We start from the raw sequence: 20,615 nt of genomic DNA, 5'->3' as shown, positions 1-20,615 counted from the left end.
CCTGGACAACGGAGGAACCACAGCCCTCTTTCTTCTGGACCTCTCAAACGCCTCCGACATCGTCTGCCACCACAAGCCTCCACGAACCAGGGATCTGCGACAAGGCCCTGGAATGGACCTCCTCCTTCCTCTCCAGCAAAACCCAGAGTGTCCGCATGCCGCCATTCTGATCCCAAGCATTTGAGATCATCTGCAGCGTACCCCAAGGATCATCCCTCAGCCCAACCCTCTTCAAAGTTTACATGGCATCGCTCGCCAACATAGTCCGCTCACACGACCTCAACATCATCTCCGACAACACTCAGCTGATCCTCTCCCTCACCAAAGACCCCTCCACCGCTAGAACCAACCTCCACGAAGGAATGAAAACCGTTGCCGAATGGATGAAAAACAGCCGGCTGAAACTGAACTCGGAGAAGACGGAGGTCCTCATCCTCTGCCCCACCCCCTATGCCTGGGCGTCTCCTGGTGGCCGAACACACTAGGACCTCCACCAACACCCACCGATTACACACGCAACCTGGGTTTTATCCTCAACTCATCGCTCTCCATGTCCAAGCAGGTCAACGCTGTCTCATCCTCCTGCTTCAACACCCTCCGCATGCTCCGCAAGATCTACAGATGGATCCCCAACGAGACCAAAAGGACCGTCACCCAGGCCCTCATCAGCAGCAGACTGGACTACAGCAACGCCCTCTACGCAGGACCCCGCCACCGCCAGAGCCAGCCTACACGAGGGGATGAAAGACGTAGCCGCATGGATGAAGAACAGCCGCTTGAAACTGAACTCAGACAAGACGGAAGTCCTCATCCTGGGATCTGCTCCCTCCGCCTGGGACGACTCCTGGTGGCCCCCCGCCCTGGGCAGCGCACCCAAACCAACAGACCACGCACGCAACCTGGGCTTCATCCTGGACTCCTCCCTCTCCATGACCAGACAAGTCAACGCCGTCTCCTCGTCATGCTTCAACATCCTGCGCATGCTACGTAAGATCTTCCGGTGGATCCCCACCGAGACCAGGAAGATGGTCACCCAGGCCCTCGTCACCAGCCGACTGGACTACGGCAACTCTCTCTATGCCGGAACCACTGCCAGACTTCAGAAGAGACTCCAGCGAATCCAGAACGCCTCAGCAAGACTCATCCTGGACATCCCCCGACACAGCCACATCTCCGGACACCTGAGAGACCTGCACTGGCTCCCGGTCAACAAGAGAATCACGCTCCGACTCCTCACCCACGCACACAAAGCCCTACACAACCAAGGACCTAGATACCTCAACAGCCGCATCAACTTCTACGCTCCCACACGCCAGCTTCGTTCAACCAACCACGCCCTCGCCGCCGTCCCCCGCATCCGAAGAGCCACCACAGGAGGAAGATCCTTCTCCTACCTCGCCGCCAAGACGTGGAACTCCCTCCCGACCCACCTCCGCCTGACCCAAGACCACCTCGCCTTCAGGAAGCAGCTCAAGACCTGGCTGTTCGAGCAGTAGCGGACCCCCCCCAAGCGCCTTGAGACCCTCCGGGTGAGTAGCGCGCTATATAAATGCTGTGATTGATTGATTGATTGAGGAGCATCGACCAAACTCCTGAAACGACTACAATGGATACAGAACGCCTCTGCTCGCCTCATCCTTGGCACACCCCGCCACAGCCTCATCACACCCCACCTGAGAGACCTGCACTGGCTCCCCGTCAATAAGAGGTTCCCCTTCAAGCTCCCCACCCATGCTCACAAGGCACTCCACAACACTGGACCATCATACCTCAACAGACGTCTCACCTTCTACACCCCGAACCGCTCTGCCAACCTCGCCATCGCCGCCATCCCCCGCATCTGAAGAACAACCACAGGGGGCAGATCGTTCTCCCACCTCACCGCCAAGACCTGGAACACCCTCCCCATCCACCTGCCACAGACTCAGGACCCACTGGCCTTCAGGAAACTTCTCAAGACCTGGCTTTTCGAGCAATAGCAGAACCTACCCACCCCCCCCCAGCACCTTGAGACCCTCGCGGGTATGTAGTGCGCTCTATAAATGTATTGGTTGATTGAATGACTGCCTATCACCAATGCAAGCACACTTGCACCATGGTGCTGTGTTGCCTGCGTTGCATGTAGGATTGTTCTTAAGCACGAAGGGACACCTTCCTGAACAAAAACAGTCATGAGAGGCATATTTCTAAATGTGTGCTGCAGAATGCAGAACAAACAGGCAGGGAAAGTAGCAAGGCAAAATAAAGTTATTTTTTCTCATTAGATCTCTCCTGAGAAGGCATATTTTTTTGGCACTTTTCCAGGTCAACTAGTTCTGATAAATTTGGGAACCACTAAAAAAACATGGGAGTTGCGTGGGAACACCGACGCAATGCCTATGGAACGCCTTCACATGGCAGGGTAAGGCAATGCTGCAATTTGTGCCTCTTTGTCTTGCTCCTGATCTATGGAGCTACTCAGGGCCACGCAAAGTGGCCTTGCGTGGCTTCGTAAATGTGAGTTAAGGTTTGCATCACTCTTCCACCATGTTGCAGAACTATTGGCATGACCAACGCTTGTATCCTTCTGAAAGGACATTAAAGAACGCAGCTCACGTATGAAATTGCTACATTATCCTGGTGGTAGGGTATGCAGAGAACAATTGAATGGTACATTTGCTGGACAGAGATAAGACGCAGGATGCTGGCTGCTTATTTTACACCACCACCTGACCTATTCCTCCTACAATAATACTGTACACATTATTCTTCTGACCCAATCTCATGTTGCTAATCTTTACTAACAAATGATTTAAAAACATGATTTTCACATTAAAGGAGTAATCCAGTGTAAATAAACACCACAGTTCAAACTACGAAGACCTCCACCTCAAACAATCACCCACAAGAGGCATTCCTGAATGGTGCTGTGTTTGATGACGTCTGCTTGGGCTTTGAGACACACTGTGACATCATCTGACAGATGGCCCTCTTAGAATGCCTATTGTATGAGATCTTGGGTGAACGTGTAGGAAATGTTTGAAAGGCAAACACATGCGGCAATTAGTTGGAAACACTGGGTTATCCAGTAATTCATTATTCGTTATGGACCAATATTAAATAATACACTAATTCTGCATCCCTGAAGTAATGAACGCTGCACTATTGAACATTTTGGGTCCCATTTTATTGCACAGTTTGTGATGGAGCCCATAGAGTTCCCTTCAGAAATTGGAGACTTTTTAGTTACCACCAGACTCTAAATCAGCCCTCAAGCCTACAAAATAAGACAACATCTTTGAAATTGATGTGCCTGTGTAAATACACTCACCTACATCACCAGTGATGGTGCTCAATGATTCCTCGGTAACTGTGTCCAGAGCAATCACGGGGTCTAATGTAGAACTGGTCAGGAGTGTAGAGCTGTTATTCGTGGGTGCTGGGTCAGTGACTGTGGATGCATCTGGAGGACTCTCAAGGGTATGCACCAAATGAGTCGGGTCTGTTACCAATGCTTGGCTTCCTGTGGAGACTGACATGGGAGGCATCGTGGACATGCTTTCATTATCAGATGTGGGTGAATTTTCTCCTGCCATAACAGTAGAACTTGAAATTGGGTATGAAGAATGCAATGCTGTGGCTTCATGATTTAATGGGGTTGGCACTAAAGTGGAATAGTTCTGTTTTTCATCAATAGATGCAGAAAGCATTTTCATGCGCATCTGAGGACCTCCATTGGAGCTGAACCATGTTTCCACCAATGTAATGTCCTTGTGTGTAGTAGTAGAATCAGAGGTCATTGTCATGCCAGCAGCTGTCCTAGTTGTTCCAGTGGTCAAGATGTGTGCCAAATCTATTGTCCTACTTAAAAGGGTTGGTGGCACAAAGACTGTTGTAGATGTGCTTGTTTCGTTCATGTGCCCTTGGGCTGCACGTATAGAGACTGAATTTGTTGATGATGAATTCTTAGACTTTGCATGTACCAAAGCGCTTTGACTTATCTCTACCATGACAACAGCTGAAGCGTGTGACTGGCTTTTATGTACATGTTTTCGACTGATCGGTGATGCTCCTGAGGCTGACAATGTTGTTTCGTGTTCGGGAGAAGTTAATGTAGAGGTTGTACTGTGTATGGATTTAATTTTTGTTTTTGTATCTTCTTCAGGCACCGGTGCTAAAGTATGAGATGAACTTCTTACAGTGGGTGATCTCACACTGGTCTGAATTGAAACGTCTAAGGAAGAAAAAGAATTAAGGGTCACAAAATATATCAGAATCAAGGTATACACAATGAGCATCAAAGCCCTTTGTCCACAACATTCCATGCTGTTGTATTATTTATAGCTTGCAAGAACAAGTTACTTACCTTCGGTAATGATATATCTGTAAAAGACATAGGTTAGTTATGGATTCTTACCCTTAGAATTACCCCCAGGCATCAGACTGGATCCAGAGAATTTTTCCTCAGCAGTACGTCTGCGCATCGATAGGAAGAGTCGGTCAAATCAGCGTTAGTCGTTGGTGTCGAGGTCACCGGAATGACATTGCGGTATCTACTAAGACGCTTCCCTCAGTTCTTTACACGACAGTCCACACCAGAAGTGCAAAGCCATGCACAACTCTGACCACTGGTGCACAAAAACTAGAGCCCAGAAAGGGATGTCCCTTACAGCAGAAATCAGTTTGCAGAATGGTTTGGATGGGTGGGGCGGTGAGGAATCCATAACTAACCTATGTCTCTTACAAATATATTGTTACCGAATGTAAGTAACTTGTTAATCTGAAAGAGACAGTTAGTTACGGATTCCTCACCTTAGAATAGATACCTCAGCAATACCAACCTCGGTGTTGGGTCTGCGAACCAAGTTCTCACCAGGGAGTACCAGATTTCAATATTTACTGAGTATACCCAAAAAGTCCAGGAGCAAGGAAGAGCATTCCTAGCAGTAAAATAACGCAGCAGGACTTCAACCTGAAGTACAGCCTGATTTCCCCACAAAGCTACATGTTCTCCATGAAGGGTGAGCACTAGTTTCTAAGTCTCTGAGAAACCTGTGAATGGTTGGACACACTGGGAAACAAAGAGAGCCGGACATCCGGCGGTCGGGCATCAAAGCAGCACACCTCTCCAAGCAATTCTGCAAACAATTGTCTTTGAACAAGCAGCAGGAAGAAATTGACAGGTTGCACTCACCATGAAGAATTGTGTTGTGCTCGGATGGCACTCCAAAGGACTCCAATTTCATTCTGGGTTCACAAGACTCTTTATGGAGATATCAGAGATATCAGAGCGATCCAGGCATGGCTAGCAACAGCATGGGCTTAGGTTCTGCCAGATGAAACAGCAGCAGAAAAAAACTTACAAGGGTCATGCTCATCGGGACGAATTGTGGTGTTATCTGGTGGTGACCTGGGCGATGTCAAGACCTTCTGGGTTTGGTAGGGTATGCCTAGACATAGGTTCCTTGGTCACTTTGCCACTGGATTCAAGCTAGCCTGGCTGTTGAAGGGTGTTACCCAGAAACCGGTCCCAGGATGCTTGTTTCCAGTTCAGGGCAGACCTGGCATGGCAGTTCGGGCTGGACTGTTCCCATGAGGCACAGGGTCAAGACTGATTTGCATTTAGCTGGGTCTGAACTGAGGTGGCAAAGTGAGCTAAAGAATGATGATGGATTCAACCCAGATATGTCACTGAGGGTGAGTGTCTAAAAAGTTTCATTGCTCCATCATCATCTTCTTGTGTTTGCTTTAATACAATTACTTACACCAAAGCTATTTATCTCCCAAGACACTACATGTCATATACACTACTCTTAGCTGTAACTGTCCGCGCTGCAGTAGGCCTTAATTGCATTACGTACACATGGTATGATCCTATGTAGTGTTGACTAACTACTTAGAAAACAGTGCTCTACAACGCCAACAGTGCCATGGGTTGGAACCTACAACTCTCAATGAAGCAGGTGTTGTTAGGTCTGATCCCATTATGTGCCAAGAAGAAACTTAGTCAAAAATGTATTATACTTTCTCTTGTGATGGCAAAACGCCAAATTGCCATCAGGCACCTGAACACGAATCCTCCAACACATGTGGACAGGTTAGAGATGTCACTGAATAAGCAACTGCAGATGAAATCCGCATGAAACACATCTGCAAAGATGATTGGCTCAAGGTCGATGTGCAGCCATGATCTCTGAATTATGAAAACCCCCGGATGATTCTCCCTCAGACCCGCAGCCGGGGAGATGGCCCTGAATACCCACATGGCACTATGACTCGGAAAACCTAAAGGACCAATGGGCTGGAGGGCCTCTTCTGGTGGTCATTTCACAAACTATCCATTACTGATGATCCCTTATTGTTTCCGGTATGACCAAATACAAGAGCAGTGGGGGAAAGGGGGTGTTTTGTGGGGGATTCTTTGATATGCCGATGTTAAAATCACTGCTCGATGATCAGATTGTGTTACATCGCTGGTTAAACTGTATTATGTTATCCTGTAAACCTCAGTGACCAAAGAATGTTATGTGTCATTATGTGGATGACTATGAATAGGCCCTGCATTTGATGACTTTCTTTAGGATACTGCGCATTCTTATTTACATATAATTAACAGGAACTCCTGGACTGAGGTAGCCAAACTGACAGGGCGGTAACTCACTGACCCTTCAGGCTGACATGATTGCCAATAGAAATGCAGTTTGACGAGTAAGTAGACAAACTGAACAACTGTGGAACAGATCAGAGGATGATACCATGAGAAGAGTTAACATTAAAATGAAATCACACTATGGAACAATAAAGGGTTTGGGAATCATACCACCGATGGAGGCCTGAATCTTGGTCAAGAAGACACAGAATGGTGGGAAGTTTGGGCAGGTACCCCTTCACAGTAAAGTCTGGCAAGCTTTGTTGAGTGAGAGAATGCACTACAAGGCCTAATTATGAAAAAGCTGCGTGTCAAGGGAAGAGCAGGAATGCGCCGTATTTTTTAAGGCAATACAGCAAATTCCTGTCTATTCCTCTTTGCTGGCACTCTTTTGGCTGCCAAACTCCAGGCCTCCAAGCAGACCGGCCGAAAGCTCGAAAACAAGTAGTGCCACAACCAGACCCCAGACACCTATGCAGCCCACAAGAGCATCATCCGCAGACACCATCACCTCATCCGAAGCGCCAAAAGGACCTCCTTCGAGGACCGGCTGAACCAAAACGCACATGACAGCAAACGGCTCTTCAACATCATGAAGGAACTCTCCAACCCCAGCTCGAACATCAACGACATTATGGCATCACAAGACTTGTGCGAATCCCTAGCCACCTTCTTCCATCGAAAGGTCACCGACATCCAGAACAGCTTCGACAATCATCGAAAAGCCACTGACACCTCAGAATCACCACCCACCATCCGCACCAACACCCTGCTCACCTGAACCCACCTGAACGATAACAACACCATCAATACAATGAACACCATCCACTCCGGCTCTCTGTCAGACCCATGCCCGTACCACATCTTCAACCAGGCCTGCTCCACCATCACACCCCATCTCTGCAAGATCATAAACATATCCTTCGAGGAGAGCTGGAAGCACGCCGATATCAAAGCCCTACTAAAAAAAAACAAGGCGAACCCCAGAGACCTCAAGAACTTCCGGGCCATCTCCCTGCTCCCGTTCCCAGCAGAGGTAATCAAGAAGATCGTCAACAAGCAACTAACTCATTAACTCGTGGACAAAAACATCCTGGACCCATCCCAGTCAGGATACTGCAAAAACCACAGCACCGAAACTGCCCTCATCGCCTCCACCGACGACATCAGAGCCATCCTGGACAACGGAGGAACCACAGCCCTCTTTCTTCTGGACCTCTCAAACGCCTCCGACATCGTCTGCCACCACAAGCCTCCACGAACCAGGGATCTGCGACAAGGCCCTGGAATGGACCTCCTCCTTCCTCTCCAGCAAAACCCAGAGTGTCCGCATGCCGCCATTCTGATCCCAAGCATTTGAGATCATCTGCAGCGTACCCCAAGGATCATCCCTCAGCCCAACCCTCTTCAAAGTTTACATGGCATCGCTCGCCAACATAGTCCGCTCACACGACCTCAACATCATCTCCGACAACACTCAGCTGATCCTCTCCCTCACCAAAGACCCCTCCACCGCTAGAACCAACCTCCACGAAGGAATGAAAACCGTTGCCGAATGGATGAAAAACAGCCGGCTGAAACTGAACTCGGAAAAGACGGAGGTCCTCATCCTCTGCCCCACCCCCTATGCCTGGGCGTCTCCTGGTGGCCGAACACACTAGGACCTCCACCAACACCCACCGATTACACACGCAACCTGGGTTTTATCCTCAACTCATCGCTCTCCATGTCCAAGCAGGTCAACGCTGTCTCATCCTCCTGCTTCAACACCCTCCGCATGCTCCGCAAGATCTACAGATGGATCCCCAACGAGACCAGAAGGACCGTCACCCAGGCCCTCATCAGCAGCAGACTGGACTACAGCAACGCCCTCTACGCAGGACCCCGCCACCGCCAGAGCCAGCCTACACGAGGGGATGAAAGACGTAGCCGCATGGATGAAGAACAGCCGCTTGAAACTGAACTCAGACAAGACGGAAGTCCTCATCCTGGGATCTGCTCCCTCCGCCTGGGACGACTCCTGGTGGCCCCCCGCCCTGGGCAGCGCACCCAAACCAACAGACCACGCACGCAACCTGGGCTTCATCCTGGACTCCTCCCTCTCCATGACCAGACAAGTCAACGCCGTCTCCTCGTCATGCTTCAACATCCTGCGCATGCTACGTAAGATCTTCCGGTGGATCCCCACCGAGACCAGGAAGATGGTCACCCAGGCCCTCGTCACCAGCCGACTGGACTACGGCAACTCTCTCTATGCCGGAACCACTGCCAGACTTCAGAAGAGACTCCAGCGAATCCAGAACGCCTCAGCAAGACTCATCCTGGACATCCCCCGACACAGCCACATCTCCGGACACCTGAGAGACCTGCACTGGCTCCCGGTCAACAAGAGAATCACGCTCCGACTCCTCACCCACGCACACAAAGCCCTACACAACCAAGGACCTAGATACCTCAACAGCCGCATCAACTTCTACGCTCCCACACGCCAGCTTCGTTCAACCAACCACGCCCTCGCCGCCGTCCCCCGCATCCGAAGAGCCACCACAGGAGGAAGATCCTTCTCCTACCTCGCCGCCAAGACGTGGAACTCCCTCCCGACCCACCTCCGCCTGACCCAAGACCACCTCGCCTTCAGGAAGCAGCTCAAGACCTGGCTGTTCGAGCAGTAGCGGACCCCCCCCAAGCGCCTTGAGACCCTCCGGGTGAGTAGCGCGCTATATAAATGCTGTGATTGATTGATTGATTGAGGAGCATCGACCAAACTCCTGAAACGACTACAATGGATACAGAACGCCTCTGCTCGCCTCATCCTTGGCACACCCCGCCACAGCCTCATCACACCCCACCTGAGAGACCTGCACTGGCTCCCCGTCAATAAGAGGTTCCCCTTCAAGCTCCCCACCCATGCTCACAAGGCACTCCACAACACTGGACCATCATACCTCAACAGACGTCTCACCTTCTACACCCCGAACCGCTCTGCCAACCTCGCCATCGCCGCCATCCCCCGCATCTGAAGAACAACCACAGGGGGCAGATCGTTCTCCCACCTCACCGCCAAGACCTGGAACACCCTCCCCATCCACCTGCCACAGACTCAGGACCCACTGGCCTTCAGGAAACTTCTCAAGACCTGGCTTTTCGAGCAATAGCAGAACCTACCCACCCCCCCCCCAGCACCTTGAGACCCTCGCGGGTATGTAGTGCGCTCTATAAATGTATTGGTTGATTGAATGACTGCCTATCACCAATGCAAGCACACTTGCACCATGGTGCTGTGTTGCCTGCGTTGCATGTAGGATTGTTCTTAAGCACGAAGGGACACCTTCCTGAACAAAAACAGTCATGAGAGGCATATTTCTAAATGTGTGCTGCAGAATGCAGAACAAACAGGCAGGGAAAGTAGCAAGGCAAAATAAAGTTATTTTTTCTCATTAGATCTCTCCTGAGAAGGCATATTTTTTTGGCACTTTTCCAGGTCAACTAGTTCTGATAAATTTGGGAACCACTAAAAAAACATGGGAGTTGCGTGGGAACACCGACGCAATGCCTATGGAACGCCTTCACATGGCAGGGTAAGGCAATGCTGCAATTTGTGCCTCTTTGTCTTGCTCCTGATCTATGGAGCTACTCAGGGCCACGCAAAGTGGCCTTGCGTGGCTTCGTAAATGTGAGTTAAGGTTTGCATCACTCTTCCACCATGTTGCAGAACTATTGGCATGACCAACGCTTGTATCCTTCTGAAAGGACATTAAAGAACGCAGCTCACGTATGAAATTGCTACATTATCCTGGTGGTAGGGTATGCAGAGAACAATTGAATGGTACATTTGCTGGACAGAGATAAGACGCAGGATGCTGGCTGCTTATTTTACACCACCACCTGACCTATTCCTCCTACAATAATACTGTACACATTATTCTTCTGACCCAATCTCATGTTGCTAATCTTTACTAACAAATGATTTAAAAACATGATTTTCACATTAAAGGAGTAATCCAGTGTAAATAAACACCACAGTTCAAACTACGAAGACCTCCACCTCAAACAATCACCCACAAGAGGCATTCCTGAATGGTGCTGTGTTTGATGACGTCTGCTTGGGCTTTGAGACACACTGTGACATCATCTGACAGATGGCCCTCTTAGAATGCCTATTGTATGAGATCTTGGGTGAACGTGTAGGAAATGTTTGAAAGGCAAACACATGCGGCAATTAGTTGGAAACACTGGGTTATCCAGTAATTCATTATTCGTTATGGACCAATATTAAATAATACACTAATTCTGCATCCCTGAAGTAATGAACGCTGCACTATTGAACATTTTGGGTCCCATTTTATTGCACAGTTTGTGATGGAGCCCATAGAGTTCCCTTCAGAAATTGGAGACTTTTTAGTTACCACCAGACTCTAAATCAGCCCTCAAGCCTACAAAATAAGACAACATCTTTGAAATTGATGTGCCTGTGTAAATACACTCACCTACATCACCAGTGATGGTGCTCAATGATTCCTCGGTAACTGTGTCCAGAGCAATCACGGGGTCTAATGTAGAACTGGTCAGGAGTGTAGAGCTGTTATTCGTGGGTGCTGGGTCAGTGACTGTGGATGCATCTGGAGGACTCTCAAGGGTATGCACCAAATGAGTCGGGTCTGTTACCAATGCTTGGCTTCCTGTGGAGACTGACATGGGAGGCATCGTGGACATGCTTTCATTATCAGATGTGGGTGAATTTTCTCCTGCCATAACAGTAGAACTTGAAATTGGGTATGAAGAATGCAATGCTGTGGCTTCATGATTTAATGGGGTTGGCACTAAAGTGGAATAGTTCTGTTTTTCATCAATAGATGCAGAAAGCATTTTCATGCGCATCTGAGGACCTCCATTGGAGCTGAACCATGTTTCCACCAATGTAATGTCCTTGTGTGTAGTAGTAGAATCAGAGGTCATTGTCATGCCAGCAGCTGTCCTAGTTGTTCCAGTGGTCAAGATGTGTGCCAAATCTATTGTCCTACTTAAAAGGGTTGGTGGCACAAAGACTGTTGTAGATGTGCTTGTTTCGTTCATGTGCCCTTGGGCTGCACGTATAGAGACTGAATTTGTTGATGATGAATTCTTAGACTTTGCATGTACCAAAGCGCTTTGACTTATCTCTACCATGACAACAGCTGAAGCGTGTGACTGGCTTTTATGTACATGTTTTCGACTGATCGGTGATGCTCCTGAGGCTGACAATGTTGTTTCGTGTTCGGGAGAAGTTAATGTAGAGGTTGTACTGTGTATGGATTTAATTTTTGTTTTTGTATCTTCTTCAGGCACCGGTGCTAAAGTATGAGATGAACTTCTTACAGTGGGTGATCTCACACTAGTCTGAATTGAAACGTCTAAGGAAGAAAAAGAATTAAGGGTCACAAAATATATCAGAATCAAGGTATACACAATGAGCATCAAAGCCCTTTGTCCACAACATTCCATGCTGTTGTATTATTTATAGCTTGCAAGAACAAGTTACTTACCTTCGGTAATGATATATCTGTAAAAGACATAGGTTAGTTATGGATTCTTACCCTTAGAATTACCCCCAGGCATCAGACTGGATCCAGAGAATTTTTCCTCAGCAGTACGTCTGCGCATCGATAGGAAGAGTCGGTCAAATCAGCGTTAGTCGTTGGTGTCGAGGTCACCGGAATGACATTGCGGTATCTACTAAGACGCTTCCCTCAGTTCTTTACACGACATTCCACACCAGAAGTGCAAAGCCATGCACAACTCTGACCACTGGTGCACAAAAACTAGAGCCCAGAAAGGGATGTCCCTTACAGCAGAAATCAGTTTGCAGAATGGTTTGGATGGGTGGGGCGGTGAGGAATCCATAACTAACCTATGTCTCTTACAAATATATTGTTACCGAATGTAAGTAACTTGTTAATCTGAAAGAGACAGTTAGTTACGGATTCCTCACCTTAGAATAGATACCTCAGCAATACCAACCTCGGTGTTGGGTCTGCGAACCAAGTTCTCACCAGGGAGTACCAGATTTCAATATTTACTGAGTATACCCAAAAAGTCCAGGAGCAAGGAAGAGCATTCCTAGCAGTAAAATAACGCAGCAGGACTTCAACCTGAAGTACAGCCTGATTTCCCCACAAAGCTACATGTTCTCCATGAAGGGTGAGCACTAGTTTCTAAGTCTCTGAGAAACCTGTGAATGGTTGGACACACTGGGAAACAAAGAGAGCCGGACATCCGGCGGTCGGGCATCAAAGCAGCACACCTCTCCAAGCAATTCTGCAAACAATTGTCTTTGAACAAGCAGCAGGAAGAAATTGACAGGTTGCACTCACCATGAAGAATTGTGTTGTGCTCGGATGGCACTCCAAAGGACTCCAATTTCATTCTGGGTTCACAAGACTCTTTATGGAGATATCAGAGATATCAGAGCGATCCAGGCATGGCTAGCAACAGCATGGGCTTAGGTTCTGCCAGATGAAACAGCAGCAGAAGAAAACTTACAAGGGTCATGCTCATCGGGACGAATTGTGGTGTTATCTGGTGGTGACCTGGGCGATGTCAAGACCTTCTGGGTTTGGTAGGGTATGCCTAGACATAGGTTCCTTGGTCACTTTGCCACTGGATTCAAGCTAGCCTGGCTGTTGAAGGGTGTTACCCAGAAACCGGTCCCAGGATGCTTGTTTCCAGTTCAGGGCAGACCTGGCATGGCAGTTCGGGCTGGACTGTTCCCATGAGGCACAGGGTCAAGACTGATTTGCATTTAGCTGGGTCTGAACTGAGGTGGCAAAGTGAGCTAAAGAATGATGATGGATTCAACCCAGATATGTCACTGAGGGTGAGTGTCTAAAAAGTTTCATTGCTCCATCATCATCTTCTTGTGTTTGCTTTAATACAATTACTTACACCAAAGCTATTTATCTCCCAAGACACTACATGTCATATACACTACTCTTAGCTGTAACTGTCCGCGCTGCAGTAGGCCTTAATTGCATTACGTACACATGGTATGATCCTATGTAGTGTTGACTAACTACTTAGAAAACAGTGCTCTACAACGCCAACAGTGCCATGGGTTGGAACCTACAACTCTCAATGAAGCAGGTGTTGTTAGGTCTGATCCCATTATGTGCCAAGAAGAAACTTAGTCAAAAATGTATTATACTTTCTCTTGTGATGGCAAAACGCCAAATTGCCATCAGGCACCTGAACACGAATCCTCCAACACATGTGGACAGGTTAGAGATGTCACTGAATAAGCAACTGCAGATGAAATCCGCATGAAACACATCTGCAAAGATGATTGGCTCAAGGTCGATGTGCAGCCATGATCTCTGAATTATGAAAACCCCCGGATGATTCTCCCTCAGACCCGCAGCCGGGGAGATGGCCCTGAATACCCACATGGCACTATGACTCGGAAAACCTAAAGGACCAATGGGCTGGAGGGCCTCTTCTGGTGGTCATTTCACAAACTATCCATTACTGATGATCCCTTATTGTTTCCGGTATGACCAAATACAAGAGCAGTGGGGGAAATGGGGTGTTTTGTGGGGGATTCTTTGATATGCCGATGTTAAAATCACTGCTCGATGATCAGATTGTGTTACATCGCTGGTTAAACTGTATTATGTTATCCTGTAAACCTCAGTGACCAAAGAATGTTATGTGTCATTATGTGGATGACTATGAATAGGCCCTGCATTTGATGACTTTCTTTAGGATACTGCGCATTCTTATTTACATATAATTAACAGGAACTCCTGGACTGAGGTAGCCAAACTGACAGGGCGGTAACTCACTGACCCTTCAGGCTGACATGATTGCCAATAGAAATGCAATTTGACGAGTAAGTAGACAAACTGAACAACTGTGGAACAGATCAGAGGATGATACCATGAGAAGAGTTAACATTAAAATGAAATCACACTATGGAACAATAAAGGGTTTGGGAATCATACCACCGATGGAGGCCTGAATCTTGGTCAAGAAGACACAGAATGGTGGGAAGTTTGGGCAGGTACCCCTTCACAGTAAAGTCTGGCAAGCTTTGTTGAGTGAGAGAATGCACTACAAGGCCTAATTATGAAAAAGCTGCGTGTCAAGGGAAGAGCAGGAATGCGCCGTATTTTTTAAGGCAATACAGCAAATTCCTGTCTATTCCTCTTTGCTGGCACTCTTTTGGCTGCCAAACTCCAGGCCTCCAAGCAGACCGGCCGAAAGCTCGAAAACAAGTAGCGCCACAACCAGACCCCAGACACCTATGCAGCCCACAAGAGCATCATCCGCAGACACCATCACCTCATCCGAAGCGCCAAAAGGACCTCCTTCGAGGACCGGCTGAACCAAAACGCACATGACAGCAAACGGCTCTTCAACATCATGAAGGAACTCTCCAACCCCAGCTCGAACATCAACAACATTATGGCATCACAAGACCTGTGCGAATCCCTAGCCACCTTCTTCCATCGAAAGGTCACCGACATCCAGAACAGCTTCGACAATCATCGAAAAGCCACTGACACCTCAGAATCACCACCCACCATCCGCACCAACACCCTGCTCACCTGAACCCACCTGAACGATAACAACACCATCAATACAATGAACACCATCCACTCCGGCTCTCTGTCAGACCCATGCCCGTACCACATCTTCAACCAGGCTTGCTCCACCATCACACCCCATCTCTGCAAGATCATAAACATATCCTTCGAGGAGAGCTGGAAGCACGCCGATATCAAAGCCCTACTAAAAAAAAACAAGGCGAACCCCAGAGACCTCAAGAACTTCCGGGCCATCTCCCTGCTCCCGTTCCCAGCAGAGGTAATCAAGAAGATCGTCAACAAGCAACTAACTCACTAACTCGTGGACAAAAACATCCTGGACCCATCCCAGTCAGGATACTGCAAAAACCACAGCACCGAAACTGCCCTCATCGCCTCCACCGACGACATCAGAGCCATCCTGGACAACGGAGGAACCACAGCCCTCTTTCTTCTGGACCTCTCAAACGCCTCCGACATCGTCTGCCACCACAAGCCTCCACGAACCAGGGATCTGCGACAAGGCCCTGGAATGGACCTCCTCCTTCCTCTCCAGCAAAACCCAGAGTGTCCGCATGCCGCCATTCTGATCCCAAGCATTTGAGATCATCTGCAGCGTACCCCAAGGATCATCCCTCAGCCCAACCCTCTTCAAAGTTTACATGGCATCGCTCGCCAACATAGTCCGCTCACACGACCTCAACATCATCTCCGACAACACTCAGCTGATCCTCTCCCTCACCAAAGACCCCTCCACTGCTAGAACCAACCTCCACGAAGGAATGAAAACCGTTGCCGAATGGATGAAAAACAGCCGGCTGAAACTGAACTCGGAGAAGACGGAGGTCCTCATCCTCTGCCCCACCCCCTATGCCTGGGCGTCTCCTGGTGGCCGAACACACTAGGACCTCCACCAACACCCACCGATTACACACGCAACCTGGGTTTTATCCTCAACTCATCGCTCTCCATGTCCAAGCAGGTCAACGCTGTCTCATCCTCCTGCTTCAACACCCTCCGCATGCTCCGCAAGATCTACAGATGGATCCCCAACGAGACCAGAAGGACCGTCACCCAGGCCCTCATCAGCAGCAGACTGGACTACAGCAACGCCCTCTACGCAGGACCCCGCCACCGCCAGAGCCAGCCTACACGAGGGGATGAAAGACGTAGCCGCATGGATGAAGAACAGCCGCTTGAAACTGAACTCAGACAAGACGGAAGTCCTCATCCTGGGATCTGCTCCCTCCGCCTGGGACGACTCCTGGTGGCCCCCCGCCCTGGGCAGCGCACCCAAACCAACAGACCACGCACGCAACCTGGGCTTCATCCTGGACTCCTCCCTCTCCATGACCAGACAAGTCAACGCCGTCTCCTCGTCATGCTTCAACATCCTGCGCATGCTACGTAAGATCTTCCGGTGGATCCCCACCGAGACCAGGAAGATGGTCACCCAGGCCCTCGTCACCAGCCGACTGGACTACGGCAACTCTCTCTATGCCGGAACCACTGCCAGACTTCAGAAGAGACTCCAGCGAATCCAGAACGCCTCAGCAAGACTCATCCTGGACATCCCCCGACACAGCCACATCTCCGGACACCTGAGAGACCTGCACTGGCTCCCGGTCAACAAGAGAATCACGCTCCGACTCCTCACCCACGCACACAAAGCCCTACACAACCAAGGACCTAGATACCTCAACAGCCGCATCAACTTCTACGCTCCCACACGCCAGCTTCGTTCAACCAACCACGCCCTCGCCGCCGTCCCCCGCATCCGAAGAGCCACCACAGGAGGAAGATCCTTCTCCTACCTCGCCGCCAAGACGTGGAACTCCCTCCCGACCCACCTCCGCCTGACCCAAGACCACCTCGCCTTCAGGAAGCAGCTCAAGACCTGGCTGTTCGAGCAGTAGCGGACCCCCCCCAAGCGCCTTGAGACCCTCCGGGTGAGTAGCGCGCTATATAAATGCTGTGATTGATTGATTGATTGAGGAGCATCGACCAAACTCCTGAAACGACTACAATGGATACAGAACGCCTCTGCTCGCCTCATCCTTGGCACACCCCGCCACAGCCTCATCACACCCCACCTGAGAGACCTGCACTGGCTCCCCGTCAATAAGAGGTTCCCCTTCAAGCTCCCCACCCATGCTCACAAGGCACTCCACAACACTGGACCATCATACCTCAACAGACGTCTCACCTTCTACACCCCGAACCGCTCTGCCAACCTCGCCATCGCCGCCATCCCCCGCATCTGAAGAACAACCACAGGGGGCAGATCGTTCTCCCACCTCACCGCCAAGACCTGGAACACCCTCCCCATCCACCTGCCACAGACTCAGGACCCACTGGCCTTCAGGAAACTTCTCAAGACCTGGCTTTTCGAGCAATAGCAGAACCTACCCACCCCCCCCCAGCACCTTGAGACCCTCGCGGGTATGTAGTGCGCTCTATAAATGTATTGGTTGATTGAATGACTGCCTATCACCAATGCAAGCACACTTGCACCATGGTGCTGTGTTGCCTGCGTTGCATGTAGGATTGTTCTTAAGCACGAAGGGACACCTTCCTGAACAAAAACAGTCATGAGAGGCATATTTCTAAATGTGTGCTGCAGAATGCAGAACAAACAGGCAGGGGAAGTAGCAAGGCAAAATAAAGTTATTTTTTCTCATTAGATCTCTCCTGAGAAGGCATATATTTTTGGCACTTTTCCAGGTCAACTAGTTCTGATAAATTTGGGAACCACTAAAAAAACATGGGAGTTGCGTGGGAACACCGACGCAATGCCTATGGAACGCCTTCACATGGCAGGGTAAGGCAATGCTGCAATTTGTGCCTCTTTGTCTTGCTCCTGATCTATGGAGCTACTAAGGGCCACGCAAAGTGGCATTGCGTGGCTTCGTAAATGTGAGTTAAGGTTTGCATCACTCTTCCACCATGTTGCAGAACTATTGGCATGACCAACGCTTGTATCCTTCTGAAAGGACATTAAAGAACGCAGCTCACGTATGAAATTGCTACATTATCCTGGTGGTAGGGTATGCAGAGAACAATTGAATGGTACATTTGCTGGACAGAGATAAGACGCAGGATGCTGGCTGCTTATTTTACACCACCACCTGACCTATTCCTCCTACAATAATACTGTACACATTATTCTTCTGACCCAATCTCATGTTGCTAATCTTTACTAACAAATGATTTAAAAAATGATTTTCACATTAAAGGAGTAATCCAGTGTAAATAAACACCACAGTTCAAACTACGAAGACCTCCACCTCAAACAATCACCCACAAGAGGCATTCCTGAATGGTGCTGTGTTTGATGACGTCTGCTTGGGCTTTGAGACACACTGTGACATCATCTGACAGATGGCCCTCTTAGAATGCCTATTGTATGAGATCTTGGGTGAACGTGTAGGAAATGTTTGAAAGGCAAACACATGCGGCAATTAGTTGGAAACACTGGGTTATCCAGTAATTCATTATTCGTTATGGACCAATATTAAATAATACACTAATTCTGCATCCCTGAAGTAATGAACGCTGCACTATTGAACATTTTGGGTCCCATTTTATTGCACAGTTTGTGATGGAGCCCATAGAGTTCCCTTCAGAAATTGGAGACTTTTTAGTTACCACCAGACTCCAAATCAGCCCTCAAGCCTACAAAATAAGACAACATCTTTGAAATTGATGTGCCTGTGTAAATACACTCACCTACATCACCAGTGATGGTGCTCAATGATTCCTCGGTAACTGTGTCCAGAGCAATCACGGGGTCTAATGTAGAACTGGTCAGGAGTGTAGAGCTGTTATTCGTGGGGGCTGGGTCAGTGACTGTGGATGCATCTGGAGGACTCTCAAGGGTATGCACCAAATGAGTCGGGTCTGTTACCAATGCTTGGCTTCCTGTGGAGACTGACATGGGAGGCATCGTGGACATGCTTTCATTATCAGATGTGGGTGAATTTTCTCCTGCCATAACAGTAGAACTTGAAATTGGGTATGAAGAATGCAATGCTGTGGCTTCATGATTTAATGGGGTTGGCACTAAAGTGGAATAGTTCTGTTTTTCATCAATAGATGCAGAAAGCATTTTCATGCGCATCTGAGGACCTCCATTGGAGCTGAACCATGTTTCCACCAATGTAATGTCCTTGTGTGTAGTAGTAGAATCAGAGGTCATTGTCATGCCAGCAGCTGTCCTAGTTGTTCCAGTGGTCAAGATGTGTGCCAAATCTATTGTCCTACTTAAAAGGGTTGGTGGCACAAAGACTGTTGTAGATGTGCTTGTTTCGTTCATGTGCCCTTGGGCTGCACGTATAGAGACTGAATTTGTTGATGATGAATTCTTAGACTTTGCATGTACCAAAGCGCTTTGACTTATCTCTACCATGACAACAGCTGAAGCGTGTGACTGGCTTTTATGTACATGTTTTCGACTGATCGGTGATGCTCCTGAGGCTGACAATGTTGTTTCGTGTTCGGGAGAAGTTAATGTAGAGGTTGTACTGTGTATGGATTTAATTTTTGTTTTTGTATCTTCTTCAGGCACCGGTGCTAAAGTATGAGATGAACTTCTTACAGTGGGTGATCTCACACTGGTCTGAATTGAAACGTCTAAGGAAGAAAAAGAATTAAGGGTCACAAAATATATCAGAATCAAGGTATACACAATGAGCATCAAAGCCCTTTGTCCACAACATTCCATACTGTTGTATTATTTATAGCTTGCAAGAACAAGTTACTTACCTTCGGTAATGATATATCTGTAAAAGACATAGGTTAGTTATGGATTCTTACCCTTAGAATTACCCCCAGGCATCAGACTGGATCCAGAGAATTTTTCCTCAGCAGTACGTCTGCGCATCGATAGGAAGAGTCGGTCAAATCAGCGTTAGTCGTTGGTGTCGAGGTCACCGGAATGACATTGCGGTATCTACTAAGACGCTTCCCTCAGTTCTTTACACGACATTCCACACCAGAAGTGCAAAGCCATGCACAACTCTGACCACTGGTGCACAAAAACTAGAGCCCAGAAAGGGATGTCCCTTACAGCAGAAATCAGTTTGCAGAATGGTTTGGATGGGTGGGGCGGTGAGGAATCCATAACTAACCTATGTCTCTTACAAATATATTGTTACCGAATGTAAGTAACTTGTTAATCTGAAAGAGACAGCTAGTTACGGATTCCTCACCTTAGAATAGATACCTCAGCAATACCAACCTCGGTGTTGGGTCTGCGAACCAAGTTCTCACCAGAAAGTCCTGGAGAACTGAACGGCTGAAGAAGCTGTACGTCCAGACTTGGCTGTTCAGGCAACAGTGTTTGGTAAATGTGTGCAGAAAAGCCCACGTAGCTGCCTGACAGATGTAAGCAAGGGTACTCCGTGTCCCAAGGCAGTAGTGGCTGT

At 48.6% G+C, this 20,615-nt stretch overlaps 1 protein-coding gene across 1 annotated transcript in view; it reads right to left on the bottom strand.

The window, feature by feature from the left end:
- Window positions 1-20,615, bottom strand: part of LOC144790640 (uncharacterized) — a 552,900-nt gene that overhangs the window by 491,361 nt on the left and 40,924 nt on the right. The window contains exons 2-4 of the mRNA XM_078665372.1: window positions 18,919-19,821; window positions 11,116-12,018; window positions 3,311-4,213 (exon numbers count right to left, since the gene is read on the bottom strand). Coding sequence (XP_078521498.1) covers window positions 3,311-4,213; window positions 11,116-12,018; window positions 18,919-19,821 — 2,709 coding nt within the window. The remainder of the gene's footprint in view (window positions 1-3,310; window positions 4,214-11,115; window positions 12,019-18,918; window positions 19,822-20,615) is intronic.

The sequence above is a fragment of the Lissotriton helveticus genome, chromosome 11 (assembly GCF_964261635.1).
Source record: "Lissotriton helveticus chromosome 11, aLisHel1.1, whole genome shotgun sequence".
Classification (NCBI taxonomy): Eukaryota; Metazoa; Chordata; class Amphibia; order Caudata; family Salamandridae; genus Lissotriton; species Lissotriton helveticus.
This window is presented reverse-complemented; position numbering and strand designations above follow the sequence as displayed.